The sequence below is a fragment of the Melospiza melodia genome, chromosome Z (assembly GCF_035770615.1).
Source record: "Melospiza melodia melodia isolate bMelMel2 chromosome Z, bMelMel2.pri, whole genome shotgun sequence".
Lineage (NCBI taxonomy): Eukaryota > Metazoa > Chordata > Aves > Passeriformes > Passerellidae > Melospiza > Melospiza melodia.
Window position 1 is genome coordinate 31392839 of NC_086226.1, and position 20558 is coordinate 31413396.

Genomic DNA, 20558 nt, shown 5'->3' on the forward strand with positions numbered 1-20558 from the left:
GTAATATACATAAAAATCTTAAAGAACTGGTCCTTTGAAAAAATTGTAGAGGAATAGATTGACATTGGCTAAAGTAGGGGGTCACTGGTAAATGCTCCGGTGATATGATCTTCTTCCTTTCTTAAATTTCTGCTTACAAGAAAACTCCTTCCTCACAAAGGGAACACAAGCCATGTGAAATACAATGCAGAAGTTGAAGAATGATAGTTGTCATCAAGCATGTCTGTTCAGCCACACTGCAGAACCATATACATTTGTTACTAATGACAGAAGTCACAGCTGGAGCTATGAGATAAATCTGATCCTTGTTACTGTAAATTCTTACGTGGCAATTTGTATTGCAGAGTGTAAAACCCAGTTGGACATTGTCATAGTCCTTGATGGGTCCAACAGCATCTATCCGTGGGAGAGCGTCACAGGCTTTCTGAACAGCCTCCTGAGAAACATGGATATAGGTCCTCAGCAAACACAGGTAACTTGGTAGATATTCTATGGTTAATTTTGAGAAGAAAAAACAATTTACAGGAAATGGTGTAATAGTTTCATCTATGGACCTCTTCAATTCCAAGAACTTAGAGCAGCAGGATACTAAAGCAAAATAGCTGAAACCACAAATAAGTCAGTACTCAGCCATCAAGCAGCAATGTCAGGAAGACTATCCCTCCCCCCAGTGCTCAGGCAGTCTGGAGAAACCAACTTTCTAACCTAGAGACAAAAGTTAAGTGCATTAAGTAAGGCTGCTTGAACACTGTCCTTTTCCACTTCCTTCCTCTCCACAGCCCCTTCTTGTCTTCCTTTGTACTTCATTGCACAAAGGTCATTTCTGCTCTTCTGAGGCACACATGCGTGGTTTGGACAGCTTTTGATTGTAAGCTTTTTGGAGCAGCGGTCTTGGTACTGTGGAACATTGGGCATGCAGCTTTTAAACCTTGAGATCCTAATTAACGAGTGGCTGTTTAGTTGCATGTTATTAATGGCAGAAGCTGCATTTATATAATAAGTGGAGAGGGCCAAATTCCCAGCTGCTATAAATCAATGCGGTTCCATCAGAATTAATGGAGCTATGACCAATTACCCCCTGAGGATCTGGCATTTGTCCCACACGCTGCTTAACAGATTATGTAAATATCAGTTCTAAAAGAACTCTGGGAAGGGGGAAACAATTGAGTCTGGGATACATATTAACACAAAAAGCTTTATTGACAGAAACAGAAGAAACTGTTTCTTCCTTCCCTTTCTCTATTTTCCGCCTCCCAAAATCAAGGGTTTTCCAGGGCCTCCTGTAATAAATTATAAGCTACAGGCAGTTTTGCAACTTTGGGTTAGCTGCTAACATTCAGGTCCTGCCTTCACAAAGGAGACTGTGAGAAGATATAAAGGATATCTCTGTCTGCAGAGAGTTATCCATAATTTTCCATGTTAATTGAGGTTTTCAAGTTACCACCCAGGTCCTCTGCTGTCTATGCCTAACACTGGCCGATAAAATAACTTATAAACTCTCAATGTTGCAATCATATCCTGTTATTTTAAACGCATTCTTCTTCAAATATTGTGAGGAAGAAGGAAAAACCCTTCGTCAAATTCAGCAGAAAGGACAAAATTCTTTCTGTTCCCTTAAACAGATGATTACTCAAACATGTATCATTTTGAAATACTTAAATCTGAACTTCCCTGTATGGGGCATTGGCTGCATGGAAATCATCACTTTCTCCTGCCCAAAGGTCTTCATGGGAGTGGTAAGCAGGGCAATCAACTCCACTGCACCCTCACTCCTCTTCCTTACCCAGCAACTCCTAAATTTTTACAATGCCACACCTCTGTTATGTTCACTTTTGGAATACTGCCTCCTCTGTGTGGCTCAGCTGGCGCACAATAGGTCCCGCTCTGGCCTGCACTCCTGCAGCCTCCCATCTCCACCTACAAAATCCCTTGTGCCCACAGCTTGGCATAGCTACCCCTCTTCTCACACGTACACATATTCACTTGAGGACGTCAGCTTTGGCATCTGGCTGCTACAGAGCAGAAACATTTGAGAGGGAGATAAGAATGGGATAAGGAGGAGAGAGGCTGAAGGACTGGAAATGGACGACAGAAGCTTGGCGGAGTTTTCTCAATCCCTCTTATCTTCCTCCTTCCCCAGAACACATCTCATCTCTCTCCTCTCCTCTGAGCCCCCTGCTCAGGGACCGGCTGCATCTGAAGTTAGTAATGAGTTTATACTCTGTCCCCCACCCACTCGGTCTGCTTTTTCAGAAAAAATGTTTAAATAACTATACAATAGGGAACAGGAGAAACAACAGAGCAGACTTATTTATTCCCTCTCCTCTGGGAGCCCAGAAGACAAGCATAGGAAGAATAATTTGCTTTTTGTCTTTTCAAATTGACTTTTCCAATTTAATTTTTTTATTACTTTGTATGTAGAAATCAGTGGACTTTCACTGACTTAAGATTGTTTTGCACAGGAAAGGAATGAGGTGATTACAGAATACCTCCTTAGCAGATTGGGTGTGACTTGTTCAAAACTGTGTTTTGATTAGAGGCTTTTGAGATTTTTTTCCCCCAGTACCTCCTTAATGAAGAATGGTCATTACTCTTGTAGCAAGTTGAGAGAAATTGCTCAGTGTCCCATGTTTGGCAAATTTAAAAATTAAAGTCTGAATTTTCACATGCAGAAAGTCAAAGTTTATGGTATTTTTTTTCCTTCTCTTCCTCTTTCTCTTCTCCAGATAATCTAAAGCTCCCTTCTGATGATTAAAATGCATATCTTGAGTTTTGGGATAAAAAAAGCAAATGGAAAGCAATGATAAAAAAGTAGAAAAAGGAGGAACTGTGTAGAAATAATAGAAGTAGGAACAAAATCAAGATATTTCTCTTGGCCTTTTTTTGCCTCATTTTTAACTGTTTTGGAGATAATTATCTTTTTACTATGGAGGGGTAGGTTTTTTAACCATTTACATATGAGTAATTTTCTTTCTTTCAAAAGTAATTTTTTTTCTTTCAATTTTCTTTCTTTCTTTTCTTTCTTTCAAAAAAGCAAGCAGAATACTTGAATAAGTTCACTTCTAGCTTTAAAGCTATGTTGGAAAGGCCTTCAGAAATCTTTAGACCATTTCTATTTTTACATTATTATATGGCATAGGCTGTTATATATCTTTGGCCTGTGCTTTACTGTGTCTCCAAAGGGACTGTATCAGTACACTAATAAGTCATATCTTATGATTAGTTTTGTCTTCACAAGAACGGAACTGTATTTAAGAGATATTACAAAGCTTAAGGATGAGGAAAGGTCTTATGAGAGTTTACAAGTAACTTGTGTCTTGAAGTAAACAAAATGTAGGAGAATTAATTTATTGTTGTTGTTCAGATGCCTTTAAAAAGATCTCCTTATGAAAAAAAGATATTATCCATTAATGCTTCCCAAGGCATCTCTGCTTTTCTCTTACCTTAAGTATCAGTACATCCAAAAATATTCCTGATTTCTCTCCACATCCCAATGCTGAAAACGCTGACATATGCTTTCATGTACCAAATGGTTTTCCTTTCATTTTGTTTTTTTAGTTGTTGGTTTTTGCCAAATTGATTAGCTTAATAATTTATTGGGAAAGCCAGAATGTGCTTTCCAAATAAGGGTCTGTATTCATTTATAGGACAACAATAAATCATAGCCCTGAGAACTGCTTTGTTCCAAAGTAGAACAGTCCATCACTTGCCTGTTCTCTTGTACAGCACTTTTCACAGGAACTGGGGACAATTAAAGAATTATTCCCTTGTGTAATGTAAAAGCCATGGAATGCTAGGGAAGGGAACATAAAGTTAAGAATTACAGGAATGTTCAATAGATTATGGTCAGTAATGCTGGGAAAAATAATAGGTTCTCTGGAGTAGAGCAGAATTATGTCTTTCTGTGTAGCACTATTGCATTTTCCAAATGTAAATTAAATAAGCAAATCAAAACATACAATGCCCGTAAGCATCAATCCTAGGGCCTTGCTGGAGTCCCATAAAGGCACATATGCATCATGTAGATGTGTCACTTTCAGTTTTTCATAAGATGAAAAGGCTATATAAGTTCAAACCTTCATTGGTGTCTAATAAAATATAACTCTAATTTTGCAAGGTGATCATCCTATGATCCTGTAGGAGACTAGAACATGAAGCCTAGCAGCATTTTCTCAGAGGCTTTTTGTTACCTTTTATTGAGGAATGGTTCATCTTTGATACCATGGAATATGTAGAAGATGGTGATCAGTGTTTTCAAAGCTAGTGCTAAGGAAGGGTCGCACATGACAGTTGTATCCCATAAGATAAGCCCCCCTTCCTTCCTGATTTACAAGCTATGCTGCACAGTGCAGTTTTCAGACTCAGATGTTCTTCCCATTCACTTCCTGAGAAGGAAATGCTCAAAATGTGTACTTGCTGTGATCATGGACGTTTCCTTTCAAACAGGAAATGATACTACCCAATGTCAGCCTGTAATCTTATTTTAGGAAAATGACAACACCAGCATGGGTCTCTAGAATCATGAAGGACTGGCAGATGCTTTTCACACTGGCAGTAGTCAATAGATTATTTCATTATTGGTACCTAAAAAGCTGCAGAGAAGGAGCCATGAATCCATACCAAACAGCTTCCCAGCATACTGTGGTCTCTGGCTCCAATTGGTGCATGACACTGGAATTTTTAGGCCATTGCTCCTCCTCCAGAAAATCAAGCATGATGCAAATCTCTTGTTCATCACCAGTTCACAGATGTCTTTTTAAAAGATTAACAATATCCTATTCACATAATGTGGCGTGTCACTTTAGGTGCATGCCACAGAGTAGTTGCGTTGGAGGGAAGGGGTTAAAAATTTGATCTTCAGGTTGTAGTTTATTCAGTGCCACATGAGTGTTCTGAGTGATGAGACAGAGTGTGCCCTGGCTGGTTCTGTAAACACTGGGCAGGGTTAATAGCCCTCTGCTCACAGGAACACTGCAGCCTCTGCATTCCCTCTGCTGCCGGTGGAAGAGGGCATACCTCCAAGAGACAAATATCTCAAAGGCAGCAACTTGTAATAAGTTTGAGCCTACATTAATTCTTACAGATTTGACTGTGTTTCCAAAAGGATACGGAAAGTCAGTGGAATAGATTTTGCTATCACATGCCAATATAATTATAGTCCCATAATCATTTGCAACTAGCATTTTATAATGATCATGTTACTGATGTTTACTGTGAAATATTTATCCAATTCTAACCCTTCTGCTACAAGCAAGCAAATGCTTTGCAGAAGCTGAGAGGCTATGAAAATACCTTAAAAAAACCCTGTAAAGCAATTGTAAAATACATACTATGCCACTTCTAAAATAATGATGGCAGAAACATCCTAGAGGTCTTATTGATCTTCAATAACTTAATGCTAGAGTGCTTTTAATAATAGATGAGTGAGATATAAATGCCACACAATACTGCATTTTTCTAAATAACACCTATAAATTGCCATGTGTAACATAAAATTGAAATATGCTAATGGAACATTGTGGGGCTTCTTCCCAGTAAAAGCTGTCAGGAACCTGCCAAAATATTAAAACTGACAGAGATGAATGGGAGAAAATAATTAATATTTAAGAATATAGCTCATCTTTTTATTCCATTCTTGGTTTTGCAGCAGGTTTCCTCAAACATTTTGTGGTTATTGCACAATCCCATGTGTTAATCTTCCAGACAAAGATGTATTCTGCTGGGGTCATCTACAGGCTTTACGTTACCCTCCCTCGTCCCAAAATCACCATTTCCTTCATGTTTTACCCTCTGGTACTTGTCAGGTGGTACTTTGACTTACCTTCTGCTGGGAGAACATGCATGTCATGGATGTCCCTGCTGTCTTCATCAAGATAAGAATAGTTGGGTCTTCCTGTTTCCAGGCTAAATTTAGAGTAAATAAACTATTGGATATAGAAACATTATATTTGAGTGGAATTCAGAGAGTTGTGAGTGAGCCATGACTTTGTATGCCATAAGGAAAACACTTTTGAGGAGTTGTGACTGGTGGTTGGGCATTGGTCTGCTTGGCCTAGAGGAAAGCAGAGCTCCCATCCAGATGGCCTCAAGCCAGGAAAACCAAGGACTAGAGACAGCTTTTGGCTTTATTCCAGTTTTAAATAAAAGCAATTTAGAAACTTCAAAATGTTTCATGAGACTGTCATCTAGCTAGTCTTGCTCAAACTCATATAGGTGTTTCATCCTGAGGGAAACAAGAAGAGTTCAATCCTTCTCCTGGCTGTAAGTACAAACAGACATTGACCCTACTGCAAGAGGCAGGGATGTTTTCTTTAAGGGCCATTGATTTTAAACATGAACTCTGTGTTTTAGGTTGGAATTGTTCAGTATGGACAGACAGTAGTCCATGAGTTTTACCTGAATACATACTCAACAACAGAAGATGTGATGGCTGCAGCCTTGAGAATCCGCCAGCGGGGCGGCACGCAAACCATGACAGCCTTGGGAATAGACACAGCCAGGTATGCACACAGGGCGCTGCCTGCACCTGGCGGGGACAAACAAACAGGGCAGGGTGGTGCTTCTGATTTCATGTGCTAAAAACATGGCGCAGCTAATGTCTGACTTCATTTCAGCTAAGCAAGCATCATTTGTGAGGAAGGTGAATAAGCAGACTCTATCCAGCACATAAATCAATTGAGTGTCAAAGGGAGCTGTCCCCTGAGCAGGGGAATTAGGAAAATATAATAGATGTGGAGCAATATTGTAGGCCTAAGCAAAGGGCTGACAATATCTGATGTCCACATAGAGCAGATAGGAACTGTGTATGTAGAGGGATGAAGAAAATCAAGTTTTTCAGAGGAAAAAAAAATTAGAATTTTTAATGTTAATTTGTTTTCATTCTGAATATTGTTGAATATTACAATGTTTGGGCCCACTCTTGTCAGAAGGCCTAAAAATCTTCTATCCTAAGTCTGTAAAGTTTCTCAATCACTGGGAGATTAAATACCTGTTGTAGTAATAGCAATATTTGGAAATGCTTCTTTTATGAGAAAAATGAAATCTGACTTTCATAGAAGAGACAGTAAATATAAATCTCTCAGAAAATTCCAAACTGTACAATGTTGTCCTGGTAACTTTTTCCTTCTCTGGGTCTGTTTCTTCCATCACAAAAGCCTGCTTTTATTCTACAGAAGATTGCATTCACTCTTTACAAACAACCATTTAATGAAATATGCAGCATATTTCTGATGAACAATTGCATTATCTAACCAAAGTTTTCTTGATGTGGTGTACAATTGAATTCCTCTATATTAAGGCTTTCCTGAGATATGAGTAGAAGCTTGAGGTGTCCAAACAAGTTCACGAAAGCAGAGCCGGTTGAGAATTGCCAAGTTTTCAGAAACCACATCTAGTTCAGAAAGCCCCTGTGTACCACAAACTACAGCAAGCTTGTATATACAGAAACTGTCATGAAAAGCTTCCTCTGTTCTCACAGTCATCCCCCCTTGGCCATTTTCAGTGGTAAATTTCAGCTTTCACTCATGTGGCCACTCCTAGAATTCTGTGGTATTTTTCTGAAAAGAGGAAGCCCTGCTTCCTTCCTTCTCCTCCCAAACCCTAATCCAGCCTTGCCTTGTTAGGTCTAGAGTCTGTGGGAACAGCTGCCCAAAACCTCAGAGCCTGTTTGCCCATCTGCAACCAGATTGGGCCCCAATCTGCCTCCATTTACCTCCAACCTATTTCTGCCACGTCCCCAACACACAGTGTTAATTAACATACTTGCGCAGACATGTGCTGATAGCTAAGTAAATAGTTTGACCACTTGAAGTGCTGCTGTAGGGTGGAATTAGGTGGGGGTTTTTCTGCATGGGTTTTGGAAAGGTAGGGTGTTTGCTGAGTCTTTTTTTAAGATGCCAAAAGCTGTTTTCAAGTGCCAGAAGTTTATTTGTAAAGGGGAAGAATTTTTCACTATCCAGATTTGTATTTTCTGCTATTGCTCTCAAGTGAGTGCATGATGAATGAATGCTTGTGAAACTTTGGCTGTGAACTGTCATGTAAGTTCCAATTGCAGTTGTTTGTATTTGTTCATGGTTAGCATTAATCTCCATTTCCTGCTTCCTAGTTAATATAAAATCTTGTAGTTTATGGTTGGCTATGCAAATATGATGCATGTGCTAAATGCTGACATTGCCTTTCTCCAAAACACTTTATGGTCCCTTTAGGGAAGAAGCTTTTACTGAGGCTCACGGTGCACGAAGAGGAGTACAAAAAGTAATGGTTATTGTGACTGATGGGGAATCACATGACAACTACAGATTACAAAAAGTGATTGATGATTGTGAAGATGAAAACATTCAGAGATTTGCTATTGCTGTAAGTGAAATTTAATGGGAAAATTCAAAATGTTAAAAGCATGTTTCATCTTCTAAATGTAATTTCAGTTTTAGAAGTTCATTTCACAGAATCTTTATGGAAATATAATTATTTCAGAGGGGAAAAAGCTAAAAAAAACATTAAAAATTTGCTTTCTGATTTTATAGCATATAAGAAAAGCAATTTGGCTGTCTTCCTTGTGATGATGTGTGTGTCTGTGTGAGGAAAAAGGAGGAAGAGTTTGAGGGACAGTGTTAAGTCAAATTCTTTTTGTAAAAGCAACACTGAGCAAAGGGAGTAATACAATTCTAGGCAACTTCTACAGAAACAATACCTATTTTTAAAAAAAGCAAATGTAAGCCATCAAAAAATACTTGTTCATTATGTCTGTGTTGTATGCTTGCACTCTAAAGCTGTCATTTTCATGCCAAGCATGCCAAACAGTAGCTGAATGAGAATAGTAGTTAACCCATACAAAGAAATATGAAAGTATTAGTTATGGATTTGGTATTAATACTGCACCATATTTTATTTTATACACGAATCTTTATATATATATATATATGTATATATATATATGTGTATATATATATATGTGTATATATATACACGTGTATTTTATACACGAATCTTCTGTTTTCTGGTGTTAATTTTGAAGGGACATTGGATTGTTGCCTCTCCATTGCTATCTTTCTTTGTTTTGCTATCTTATTTTTTGGTAAAATAAGGTGGTATGAAACCATGAAATTTAAAGAAAGATGTTATACTTTTTTTAAGGAAAGAAATAAAACAAAGTTGAGTCCAGCAGCACACAGATTTTCAGTGGTTTTCTTCATAAAATTAGAGATAACTAAAGAAAAAGTTGTCCTTGACACTGCAACAATTTTAGCAATAAAATTCCTGTCTAGAACCAAATATGAATTTCTCCAGTGGGCTGAGATGCTAGAGCATAGGAATTTGGTTTATGTCTCCCACTCGAATCAAGTTTAGTCTATGGTGCCCTTTTTCATATGAAAAATGTCTGTTTGTCTGGGAATTAAGAGAAGTGAGGTGTTTTTTTCTGAGGTATCCTGAATTGTTACCACAGTGTTGTTAAAACTGCAACCCAAATCTAAAGTCTTGTATTGTGTTGAAGTTGTTAGCACTGAATAGAAGTGTTGTTCTTATGTGTATTTGTAGGGCAAATCTTCACAGAATAAAGAACTATTCTATGCCTAATCCACTTGTCATAAATTGCATGTATAGCATGTTGTGATAAGAACCGGTGGTTATGCAGAAACCAGAGTAATTGTACTCTCGGTTGGGAAGTGTTTTGTTGGTTTTTCCCTAAGTTATGGCCTGCTTCAAAAATCAGAGAATGAATTATTACATGAATTTTGTTAAGAAGGGGTGAAAAGTACAGTTGAGGATAGCAGACATCACACCACACTGTTGCTTTGTTTCCTGTCAAATTATATTTTCAAAAAATCAACTGAGCCATCATAGAGTTCTCTTCTACTTGAGAAAGAATGGCTTCAAATCAGTTTGAGAGAGATTTTAACAACACTAATTAAGGTTAGATATGATTTTCCACCATTCTCTGACAACTTACCTCAATGATATCTTTTTAAACAGCTTATAAAATATATGTTTGACCTTTTTTTGTGTGTTTCTTTGGGTTTTTTTTTTTCTTTAGATTCTTGGCAGCTACAGCAGAGGAAATTTAAGTACTGAGAAATTTGTAGAGGAAATAAAATCAATTGCCAGTAAGCCTACTGAAAAGCATTTTTTCAATGTCTCAGATGAATTAGCTCTTTTAACCATTGTTGAAGCACTTGGAGAGAGAATATTTGCCCTGGAAGGTATGACATTATTTAAAATTTTACTTTATGCCTGCATTACAACTGAAACAAATAGAAGAACACCTGTTTTTACCTTCCTTTGAAATGCATTCTGCTGTGTGAAATTTATTATGCAATTATTTCTTCTGCGCTAGTTTTAAAAATAATTTATAAAAGGCATCAAAATAGTAGATATAGATGTGACTATATGCATAGGAGTTAGAGCATGTGGAGACAATAGCCTAAAAGGGTAAGTAACCAGAACTGGTGTAATGCCATATTTAGAAAGTTGCCCTCTTTTAGGTAAAAAACATTGCCAGATCGTACCCCAGTTACCCCGTGATCATCTGGTTTTCTGCCTAAATGTTTAGGGTCTCTTTTTAGTTAATTATTAATTATACTGTATTAGTTTGCTACACAAATTAGCATGGACTTACTGCATAGAGTTGACAAGATATGATTTTCCTTTGGGAAGGTTCACAGTATTCAGAGTGCAGCACAGGAAAGTCATTCTCTCATAATGTCTGCTTACATTCTCCATCCAAATGAGACAACACTGCCCAAACCACTGTTTGTTTCAAGGACTGCTGGTAACAGGAGACAGAGTTTATTAGTTATAAATTATACCTGCCAACTCTGAAGGGATTCATGTAGTACAAAGAAAACATCCATCTATTTGGACTACTTTTTTCAACACTTCAACTTTCCAAGTAGCTAGAATAGTGTAGTTTATAGCTGGAACAAAAGAAGATATTGACTTGAAAGTACAAAATTGAGAGAGTATTTTCAATTTTTTTACATTAGAGTTGTAGTTCTCAGACATATTTATATTCTTCTAGTGTATTATTAAGTTTGGTCAAATGTTAATGATTTCAGCTATTACTAAAATTTTCAGCAATAAAAAGTTTGTTAGAATATTATTTATACGTTCTTTTTTACCTTCTGGAAAATTTGGTTTCCTCAGCTTTGCAACAGATTAATTTGAGAAGAATCTGATTTGCTAAAGCTCAAAGTTTAGCCTGCTTAGGACCAATGAGTACTTCAAAGTTAATTAAATAGGGTGCTCTTTTTGTAAGTCAGTGTGTACTAAGAATTATGCACTTTAAATGAGAATATAGTTGTTAAAACAGGAGTTGAAAACTTGGTCTTCAAGTTGTCCTTTGTACTTTTAAAAAAGTGAGAAAAACATTTGTGTTTCATTGTCAGAATAAAATGTTATTTGCATCTATTAGCTATAATGAATATAGAATAAGAAGTTAAATAATGTTACAACAGATGAAGGATGTAAGACCTAGCATGACTGAGTTTTTGAAAATCTAATTAATTTCATTATTGCCTAAAGGCATCTTGGTTTGCAGATTTTCTCTAGGAACTCAGAGATGTGCTAAGATTTCTACACAAGACACCTGCAATATAAGACATGAAATGTCTCCTCCTCAACCTAAGTCCCAGAAGTCATGCAATCTGTCTGCAAGAGAATCAGAATACAAATGAAAATGGGATTTTAGCTTTTTGTCAAAGCATAGCAAGGTCAAGCTGCTCCAGCTGTTAGTTAATACTGCTAATTAGATAATACTGACTAAATCAATTTATCCTGATTCTTGAGGCATAGTTTCCTGTCCTATCCCAAAACCTTTCAGTTTTCTGGATTCACAACCATGTCCATGCATGCATTTTTTCTGGTGGTGGAAGCAAGCAGGTTAATTCTGTGCCCTGCAGCTTTTGACAAGCCAGTTTATTGCATGTGTTTAATTGGAGATTAATCAGCTCTGTACATAGTAGCTTCTGTGCATCACAAGAACCTTGTTTGTTGAAATTTGATATCTGAATCTGTTTAAATTCTCAATCTAAATTGCTTCTTGCTAGTATAGTAGTATATTTGATATTTTTTTCTTGGATTTCTTAACTTCATTTTGGTTCTTTAAATACAAAGAAAAATTGAGAGAGATTTGAAAAATCAAATCCAACAAAAACCCCTGCTTGACAGCCAGAGAGTTTTTACACATAATCTTTTTCATATCCCTCTGTGTCTCATGGCATGGACATTGCTTTTAACAGCAGTTTTATGTTTTATCCAACCCGTAGGCAGGCACAAATGTTTTTTCACAAAATATCCTTTGTAAGATGCTTGGCAGTTTAAAACTGAATGGAAAGTTAGGCTAAGGGCCATTATCTAAGTAGTATTTTGAGCTGCACACTCCAACAGTACCAGCTTTGTCCTCTGTCTCAGGCTGTGAGAATCCCGTCTTTCTCAGCTCATTAAGGAGCATCCTTTACTGCATGAAAATATTGTTTATCAGCAGATGTGCAGCTTAAGAGTTTTTTGCCTAAAAATGACTTGTTCAGACTTAGCAAAGCATCTACATCTTGTGAAACATGATAGTCTTCATTTGTATGTCAAACACTTTGTACTTGAGATCATGTCTCCTTCCTACGACTGGCTGTAAATTGCAAAAATTAGGAAAGCCATCATGTCCCTGGGAGCAACTGCTGGGGTTTAGTTGCTGAGTAGGAAAAGTTCAGTATTATTTAATAGTCCAGATGCCTGAAATTCATGCAACCATGGCTTGCTATGGCTCCGTTTCATTCCCACAGTTGAAGGCTTGCTGCAACACTCGGCTGGTAGCAAACTGTGAACACTTCCTGGACCAGTACCAGAGCAGATTTCATAGCTTACCTCCACTGCTTGTTAGCATGTCTTGCTCTCAAGGAAGAATCAACATGCAGAATATAGTTCCCTTACTTGGACACTTATAGTGGCAAAATAGTCCTTGACTATTAAGGGCTGCTTATCTTTCTTTTAAGTAGAGGAAAAGGCAGAACTTTTTCTTCTCTGATGATATTTCAAGTTTACCTGGAAGAAAAACATCCCATCAAAGTTTAATAATTAGCAACTTGTCAAGATACTGAATCTAGTACAAAATCACCTGATAACTTTTTTATCCAAAGTAATTTAAGAGAATCAGATCTTCATGTAATTGTCTGGGCAGGGTTATCATTCCCGAGCACTTCACTAAGACTTATGAATCTTGGACAGCAGAGATTTTCCTATGTTGTTTTTGCAAAGGTTCATACAAACATCAAGTGTTTTTCATTTAAAGTTCCTCCAGCTGCCTACAAAACTTGAGTTGCTTGAATACAAGGCCAGGGTTACATGGCTGATGTTTTATTGTTCACTTAGCTCAAGTGGAAAATGGCTTAACCATATTAATCAAACATTCCAAACATACTTGCCATCAGTCTGAGTTCAAATCTGGTCAGTTTTAGCCCAGAAACTTTGTTGGACAAGTTCTGAGACATGATCTTAAAATGGAAATTCCCGTACTTAATAGTAGCATTCAACATGGGTCTTTATTTCTGTGTTTATTGTAAAACTGTACGGTAAACTATAGTCACTGGATAGATTCATTAATTATGCTATCCTTTAAAATCATATGATCATTTTCATAACACTCCTCAGTTACTTTTTCAGATTGGAACAAATTTATTTTTTAAACTTATTTTTTTCTGTTTAATAGCAACAACAGACCAGCAGGCTTCCTCTTTTGAAATGGAAATGTCTCAAGCTGGTTTCAGTGCTCATTATTCTCAGGTAAACAGACTGTTTGAAAATGGAAGTTATTTTACAAAGTAGATTTTTGCTGGTGGTTCTATGAATTTGGAATAAGTGTTTCGGATTTCTTTGTATAGTCCTGTTTGCTGTTGGAAGTTTTGTAGTGTCCTGTAATCCAGTTACCTTTTTTGTGAAATGTACACAAAAAACATTTATGAAAAGCAAAAGCATGAGAGAGTACGTATATACTTCATATGAACTCTAAACTTAGTGTTCCCATGGCACTTTCTATCAGGAAAATAGCCTAAAAATATGTTAAGAAGATTGGGTAAAAACTTTTTACTAGAGCCCTTAGTGACAGAAAAAGGGGCAATGTTTTAACTTGAAAGACAGTTCCAGAGCAGGGCCACAAAGATGACCAGAGGGCTGATGCACATATCCTGTTAAAACAGGCTGAGAAAGACAGGGTTATTTATCTTGGAGAGGAGAAGGCTTCAGGGACACCTTAGAGCAGCATTCTAGTATTTAAAAGGGGCTTATAAAAAGGAGGGAGAAAGGGCACATGGGTACAGCTACATGGGTAGCTGGCAATAGGACAAGGGGGAACAGTTTTAAACTAAAGGAGCAGAGTTTAGATTAGGTGTTAGAAAGAAATTCTTTACTTGGAGCAAAGTCACTGGAACAGATTGTGCAGAGCAGTTGTGGATGCCCCACCCCTGGAGGTGTTCAAAGACAGGATGAATGGGGCTCTGAACAAACTGGTCTAGCTGACGGCATCCCTGCCATGGCAATGGATGGATGGAACTGGGCATTTCTACCCAAGCATTTCAGGACATTTCTACCCAAGCCTTTCTATGACCCTATAATCTTAGGATCCATACCATAATAGGAAAAGCAAAGCTAACTTTGTAAGCACGCAGGAAGCATTACCCAAATGTGAGCATCCTGAACCATGGATGTCTAAAGATGATTCACATAGAGAAAAGATGATTCACGTAGAGAACAGGCTTTTTGTTTTGCTCTCCTTAAGGATTGGATCATGCTTGGAGCAGTTGGAGCCTATGACTGGAATGGCACAGTGCTGATGGTGAAAGACACTGGTATTTCCATGCCAACTAATGACACCTTCCGTGACAGGCGTTCCGAGAGAAACGAACCTCTTGCAGCCTACCTAGGTAAGAGAAATAGCCCACCTTGCAACACCTTTCAACAAATGCTACAAAACGTCTCTCAAAGCTCATTCAAAAGGATTATGATACAGAATATTTTATCTGCCAGGAGCCAGGGAGCATGTCTACTCTCTGATTTTCATGTTCTTTAAAAAAAACTAAATAACAACTCCTACAACTAGAAAACAAGTCCAAACACAGACCTAAGTATATCTAGACTTTCTCAACAGAAATGTTTAATCTGTTCAAAGATTTCACAGATTCCTCTAGTATTGTTATCAAGTTTTTCTATGCCTTGATAGTTAAAAAGTCTTATACAATATTAAGTCCAAATATTTGCTTAAAATTAAGCAAATTGTCAATCAATGGACAAAACCAGCAAGACCAACATATTTTTTTCTATAATAATATTTTGCATATTGGCAGGTTATTTTTCTACCAAAAAGCTTCAGTGCTCTCTCCCCTAGATCTTGCTTTCTATACCTCTGTACCTCATGTTTCTGTTTGCTCTGTTATCTCATTGAAGCCATACTTCCATTGACAAAGAATCAATGCTACAATACTTTAATGTTTTTCCCTAAGTACTTTCTTTATTGCCAAATGCCTTTTATTACAACTCCAATATGGTGATGTAATCTTCAAATTAAGATTGTAAACTCCCATGAAACTTGAAACTCTTTCAGTTTTAATTTCACTGCAAATTTTTCAGGTCTTCCTTCACCAAAGTTGTTAAAATGTTGTTAAGAATAAACAGAGCAGAGGTAGATTCAAAATGCCCCCAGAATCCCTTTTTGAAGACTCCATGAGTTTGCCAGTGGGCCAGTGACAACTGTTCTTTGAAAGCAGCTTTTCAACCAGCTATTCATGACTTATTTCTTACACTGTGTGAGAATGGCAAAGTGAACATGGATCACCAGCCTGGGAACAGGTTTAATAACCCAAGGGTGCTCCTCACTCTGAGACTGTAAACAAAAAAAAAAGGCCTTTTCATTATCTGCTGCTCTCTATCATGAATAGAGGTAAATATCTTGTTGTGGAATAAACCTTAAAAAGGCTCTGAATCACAGCAAGTATTTCTGATGCCTTCTGTGTGTATTGTATCTTGATTTCTTTTTGCTCCCTAGGATATACTGTGAATTCAGCACTGACACCTGGAGGTGTGCTGTACATAGCAGGACAGCCACGATACAATCACACTGGCCAAGTTATCATTTATAAGATGGAAGGAAAAGAGGTGCAAGTGATTCAGAGATTAAATGGAGAACAAGTAAGTACACATTCACAATTAGCACACAAAGAAGTAAGCAGAAGAAACAGTAAGTATTGCAAATGAGAACACATTAGAAGAACACATGAAAATGAGAGTTGTAAGCAAGAAGAGAAGGAAAAGTTAGGCAGATCCTCTGGCATAATTAGCAATGCAAATTGGATTGTACAGTAGATACTTGGGAATTTTGTCTTTGAGGGTTGAATCTTCACTAGTGTCAAAGTGGTTGTTGCTATCACTGTAGTGCAATTTTTTCTGTATGCTGAATGGAAGAGCATGTCACTGGCAGGAAAGAGTTTTGACAAGCACAGTTCTGTTCAAGGATATCTTCTTGGATATACTGAAGTATTGAATGGCTGCTGGTTACACTGGGTAGCAGCTCACTGAGACCTGTTGCTGTAGGAGGAAAAATCCCCATGTGATTGCATAATAAAGGATGGTATTATTAAGATAATATTATGCTTATGAGAATTAAGAGACCTGCCTATTCTCATCTCCCCAGGCTGCAGAATCACCTTCTCTCAGGAGCATTCAGATTACCTAATTTTCATCTATAGCTGATATTGGCAACTCAGCTAATCAATCACTCAATCAAACAAACATTTTAGAGTCAATGAACTAAAGTAGGTATGGGCCTGTTCAGCCTTGAGAAGAGACAGCTGAGAGGGGACCCCATCAGTGTCTGCCAGTGTCTGCAGGGAGGGGTCAGAGCTGGGACCGGGCCCTGCTCAGTGCTCTTGAGCAAAAGGACAAGAGGCAACAGGGTGATGCACAGGAAATTCCACCTGAACATAAGGAAGAAATGCTTTACTTCGTGGGTGACCACTGGAATGGATTGTCCAGAGAGATTTTGAGTCTCCCTTTCTGGAGATATTCAAGAATCATCTTGACACAATCCTGTGCTGTGTGCTCTGGGGAGGTTGGACCAGATGTCTCACTGTGGTCCCTTCCAGCCTGACCCATTCTGTGATTTTTAAGGTTTGAGACATCTGGACAACTCGAAGCATCTCTGTGAGAGATGTATCTTGGACAAGAGGAGGCTGTATCTCCTGTTAAGTGTAAATGAAGTGCAGGGTATTTTGCTTATCTGTGAATATAATCAGATGAATCTTATGGCTTGCTCCTGATCTACGAATGTATCTATCTCTTCATGTAATTTTTTTTCCTCTGAAAATAATAACTTGAGTGGCTGTCTACACTGAGCTATCTCAGAACTTTTGCCCAAGCTTTTTTACTTGTTTATTGAAGAGAAAACTAGCATCCCCAAGATACTCTTATTCCAGTGCTGTTTTAAGAGGTCATACTCCCCATAACAGGTAGAAAGCACCCTTTTATTCTTTCAAACTCAGAAGAGTTGAAAGTTGAATGGCCTACTTGTTAATAAAAAAATCAGACAACAAATGCTAAAACAGAAAACAAGCTTCGAAGACAGACCAAAAAAAATCTAGCTAGCAAAGAAAATTTATACCTAGTGGTTAATATGTTGCAAGCAAGAAGTAGGTCTCTGAAAAGGAAAAGCAGCATGATGTTGCTAACTCTGTCTCTGATGTATACTTTGTGTTTTCCTACAGATTGGGTCATACTTTGGGGGTGTTATTACCACTGTTGACATCGATAGGGACTCATTTACAGACCTTCTTCTTGTTGGAGCTCCCATGTACATGGGAACTGAGAAAGAGGAGCAAGGGAAAGTGTATGTTTACAGTCTGAACAAGGTAAGATGATGATTTTTATTGAACAGGAATAGAGCAAGCTCTTTATTGCCTTGTTATCCTTATTTTAAAGAAACACAGTAATTTGAACTAGGGAAGATGACTTGTTGAAAATAGGGGAAAATAGTTTTGGCAAATGAGATTATAATGTGACTTCATTTTAAACTCCATTCTCAAACTCTTCTTAAGAGTTACGTACTATAGATAAGTAATATATAAATACTATATCTTATAAACTGAAGTTTGGTAATGATACAAATTTATAGGACTACTTTTTCATCATTTTTTTTTACTTGCATGGATTAGGGAAAGCTCATTCATCCTAAAAGTGTAATCTCCAGTATCCTTGTGATTTGCTGAGCAACCTAGAGCTAAACCCCATACATCCAGCAGCTTTTAAATGTCTGACTAGATTGAGGGTGATACCACACACTCTTCACTTTATTAATTTGCTAAGTCTTTTCTTTCACTGTCTGTGCATACTCCCTCTCCCTCTCCCTCTCCTCATATTATCAAAATATGTCTTAGCGATGATGATTTCCTAAAATCCTATTTCAAGGAAAGGACCTCAAGAGACTGGATATTTTTGACAAGGAATTCTTACAGTCTCTACATGCATGTTGCCAACAACAACTTGCTGGTGAATAGGATTGGTGAGAAAACAATAATTCCATGTCCTCCAATAATGTGGGGTTTGAAATTTGTTTTTCCTGTGTTTACTGTTACCCAGCTCCAAATAAAGAAGATGCAGTAACTGCTTGCTACTGCTTATTTCTGACATGGAATTCATGGGAAAGATTGGTTTCATGCCCTAGTGTCTGTGTGTTTTTGGTCCAGTATACACACTGGATCAGAATGCGTGTGTTAGGCCACAGTGTAAGTGTCTACTGGGGGCAAAATTCAGTCTTTGTAAAAGAAATACTATCTTTTGTTCTGCAATAACAGTATTGCCATCTGTGTTTCATTAGAAACTTGGCTAACTTCTCAGATTAAGAGAATGCTTTTAGAAAAGCTCTTTACACCCCCTAAAGAATGAAGTGGTTTACTTACAATAGCATTCAAATATTGCTATGATACTGTGCTTTCCTGTGAACCTCTAATTTCAAGAAATATGCAGAAACATCTAGAGGCAGAAGGAGAGGAAGCAAGAATGTTATTGCCCCATTCTGCTCAGAAAGAACACTTGAATCATAGTTGTAGAAGCACAGTTTCTGCAGTCCACGTAATGACTGGGAATAGTTTGTAATTGTTCTGTTTAATTCATCCATTTGTCTTCTGGACCAGAGCTCTTAAAAGTCTGCATGGCTGAGATGTTGGCGCAAATTCACAAACTCTAAATCTGTTCTTCCACAGACAAAGTTTGAATATCAGATGAGTCTTGAACCCGTAAAGCAAACGTGCTGCTCAGCATTAAAGCAGGATACCTGCAAAGTTCTTAAGAACGAGCCTTGCGGGGCACGCTTTGGGACCGCGATCGCTGCCGTGAAGGACCTCAACCTGGACGGGTACAATGACATTGTGATAGGCTCTCCCTTGGAAGATGACCACCGGGGGGCTGTTTATATTTACCATGGCCGTGGCAAAGCAATCAGTAAAAAATATTCGCAGGTATGAAGTAAGACTCCACAGGTTGACAGCTGCTCTAATGTATATAGTGTTTATAATCCTGTCTTCCCAACACAGAATGAGGCTGTGACTTGGCCACTTGTAACAGCTTTTTTTAAATTGCTCTATGCTTTTATACTCATACTGATTTAACTGAATATGAGTCTTAATATTGTTAAAGAATATACTCACATGGGTTTATTAGAAACCTTCTGACATGCTCTGGACAGCCAGAAAAGCAGATATTTTGCAATCGAAAAATTTATAGTGGTTCATCACCATGGTAACTATTTTAGGGGTATTGTAATGAAAATTTAACGTAGTTAAAGAGCCTAAACCCCATCTGACTGCCGTCAAATGCATCTTGACTGTTAAAAAACCCTTCAAAGTGCACTGCATTAACTTATTTATGCATTTTACAGCGTATTGCATCAGGTGGAGATGGGGAAAAAGTGAAATTTTTTGGCCAGTCCGTGCACGGAGAAATGGATTTAAACGATGACGGGCTGATTGATGTTACCATCGGAGGCCTTGGCGGGGCTGCCCTCTTCTGGTACGGAGAATCACAGCAACTGTCAGGACAGGGAAAAAAACTTCTGCTTGGATACCAGTGTAACTTGCATGCATGATTGTTTGGACTTTGTAAGGTTACTGGTTTCATCCCATGTTCCATGCCATGTTTTATCCCAGATGACTGCAAATATTCATCTCTTTACATCTCTCTAGAGGAATGAGCATTAAACTTAATGTATACTGTAATAAATACAGGGATACTATAGAACTCTTGCTAGCCTAGAAGAACTTGTCCTCCTAGACCACCTTCAAAATAGAAACTGATTCCACTTGTGGCACAAAGTAAAATAGGAAAAAACCTGAATTTCTCTCTTTTTCACAGTATATTGCGTATTATTTTATTAACAATATCAAGAACAGGTTCAAATGTTAAGGGATCACAAAGAAAACTGGCTTTATTTCTTAGTAGGAAAACTGCAGTTTGAGGCCCTACAGAAAATCTGTAAAATTAAACTCAGCCTTCTGCTTAACAGTCAGTTCATTTCCTTTATATGAATATGATTC

At 37.7% G+C, this 20558-nt stretch overlaps 1 protein-coding gene across 1 annotated transcript in view; it reads left to right on the forward strand.

Moving 5' to 3' along the window:
- Positions 1-20558, forward strand: part of ITGA1 (integrin subunit alpha 1) — a 73190-nt gene that overhangs the window by 32051 nt on the left and 20581 nt on the right. The window contains exons 6-15 of the mRNA XM_063180278.1: positions 345-472; positions 6352-6500; positions 8205-8355; positions 10031-10196; positions 13694-13767; positions 14759-14903; positions 16022-16164; positions 17736-17879; positions 19230-19484; positions 19904-20034. Of these exons, the coding sequence (XP_063036348.1) occupies positions 345-472; positions 6352-6500; positions 8205-8355; positions 10031-10196; positions 13694-13767; positions 14759-14903; positions 16022-16164; positions 17736-17879; positions 19230-19484; positions 19904-20034 (1486 nt within the window). The remainder of the gene's footprint in view (positions 1-344; positions 473-6351; positions 6501-8204; positions 8356-10030; positions 10197-13693; positions 13768-14758; positions 14904-16021; positions 16165-17735; positions 17880-19229; positions 19485-19903; positions 20035-20558) is intronic.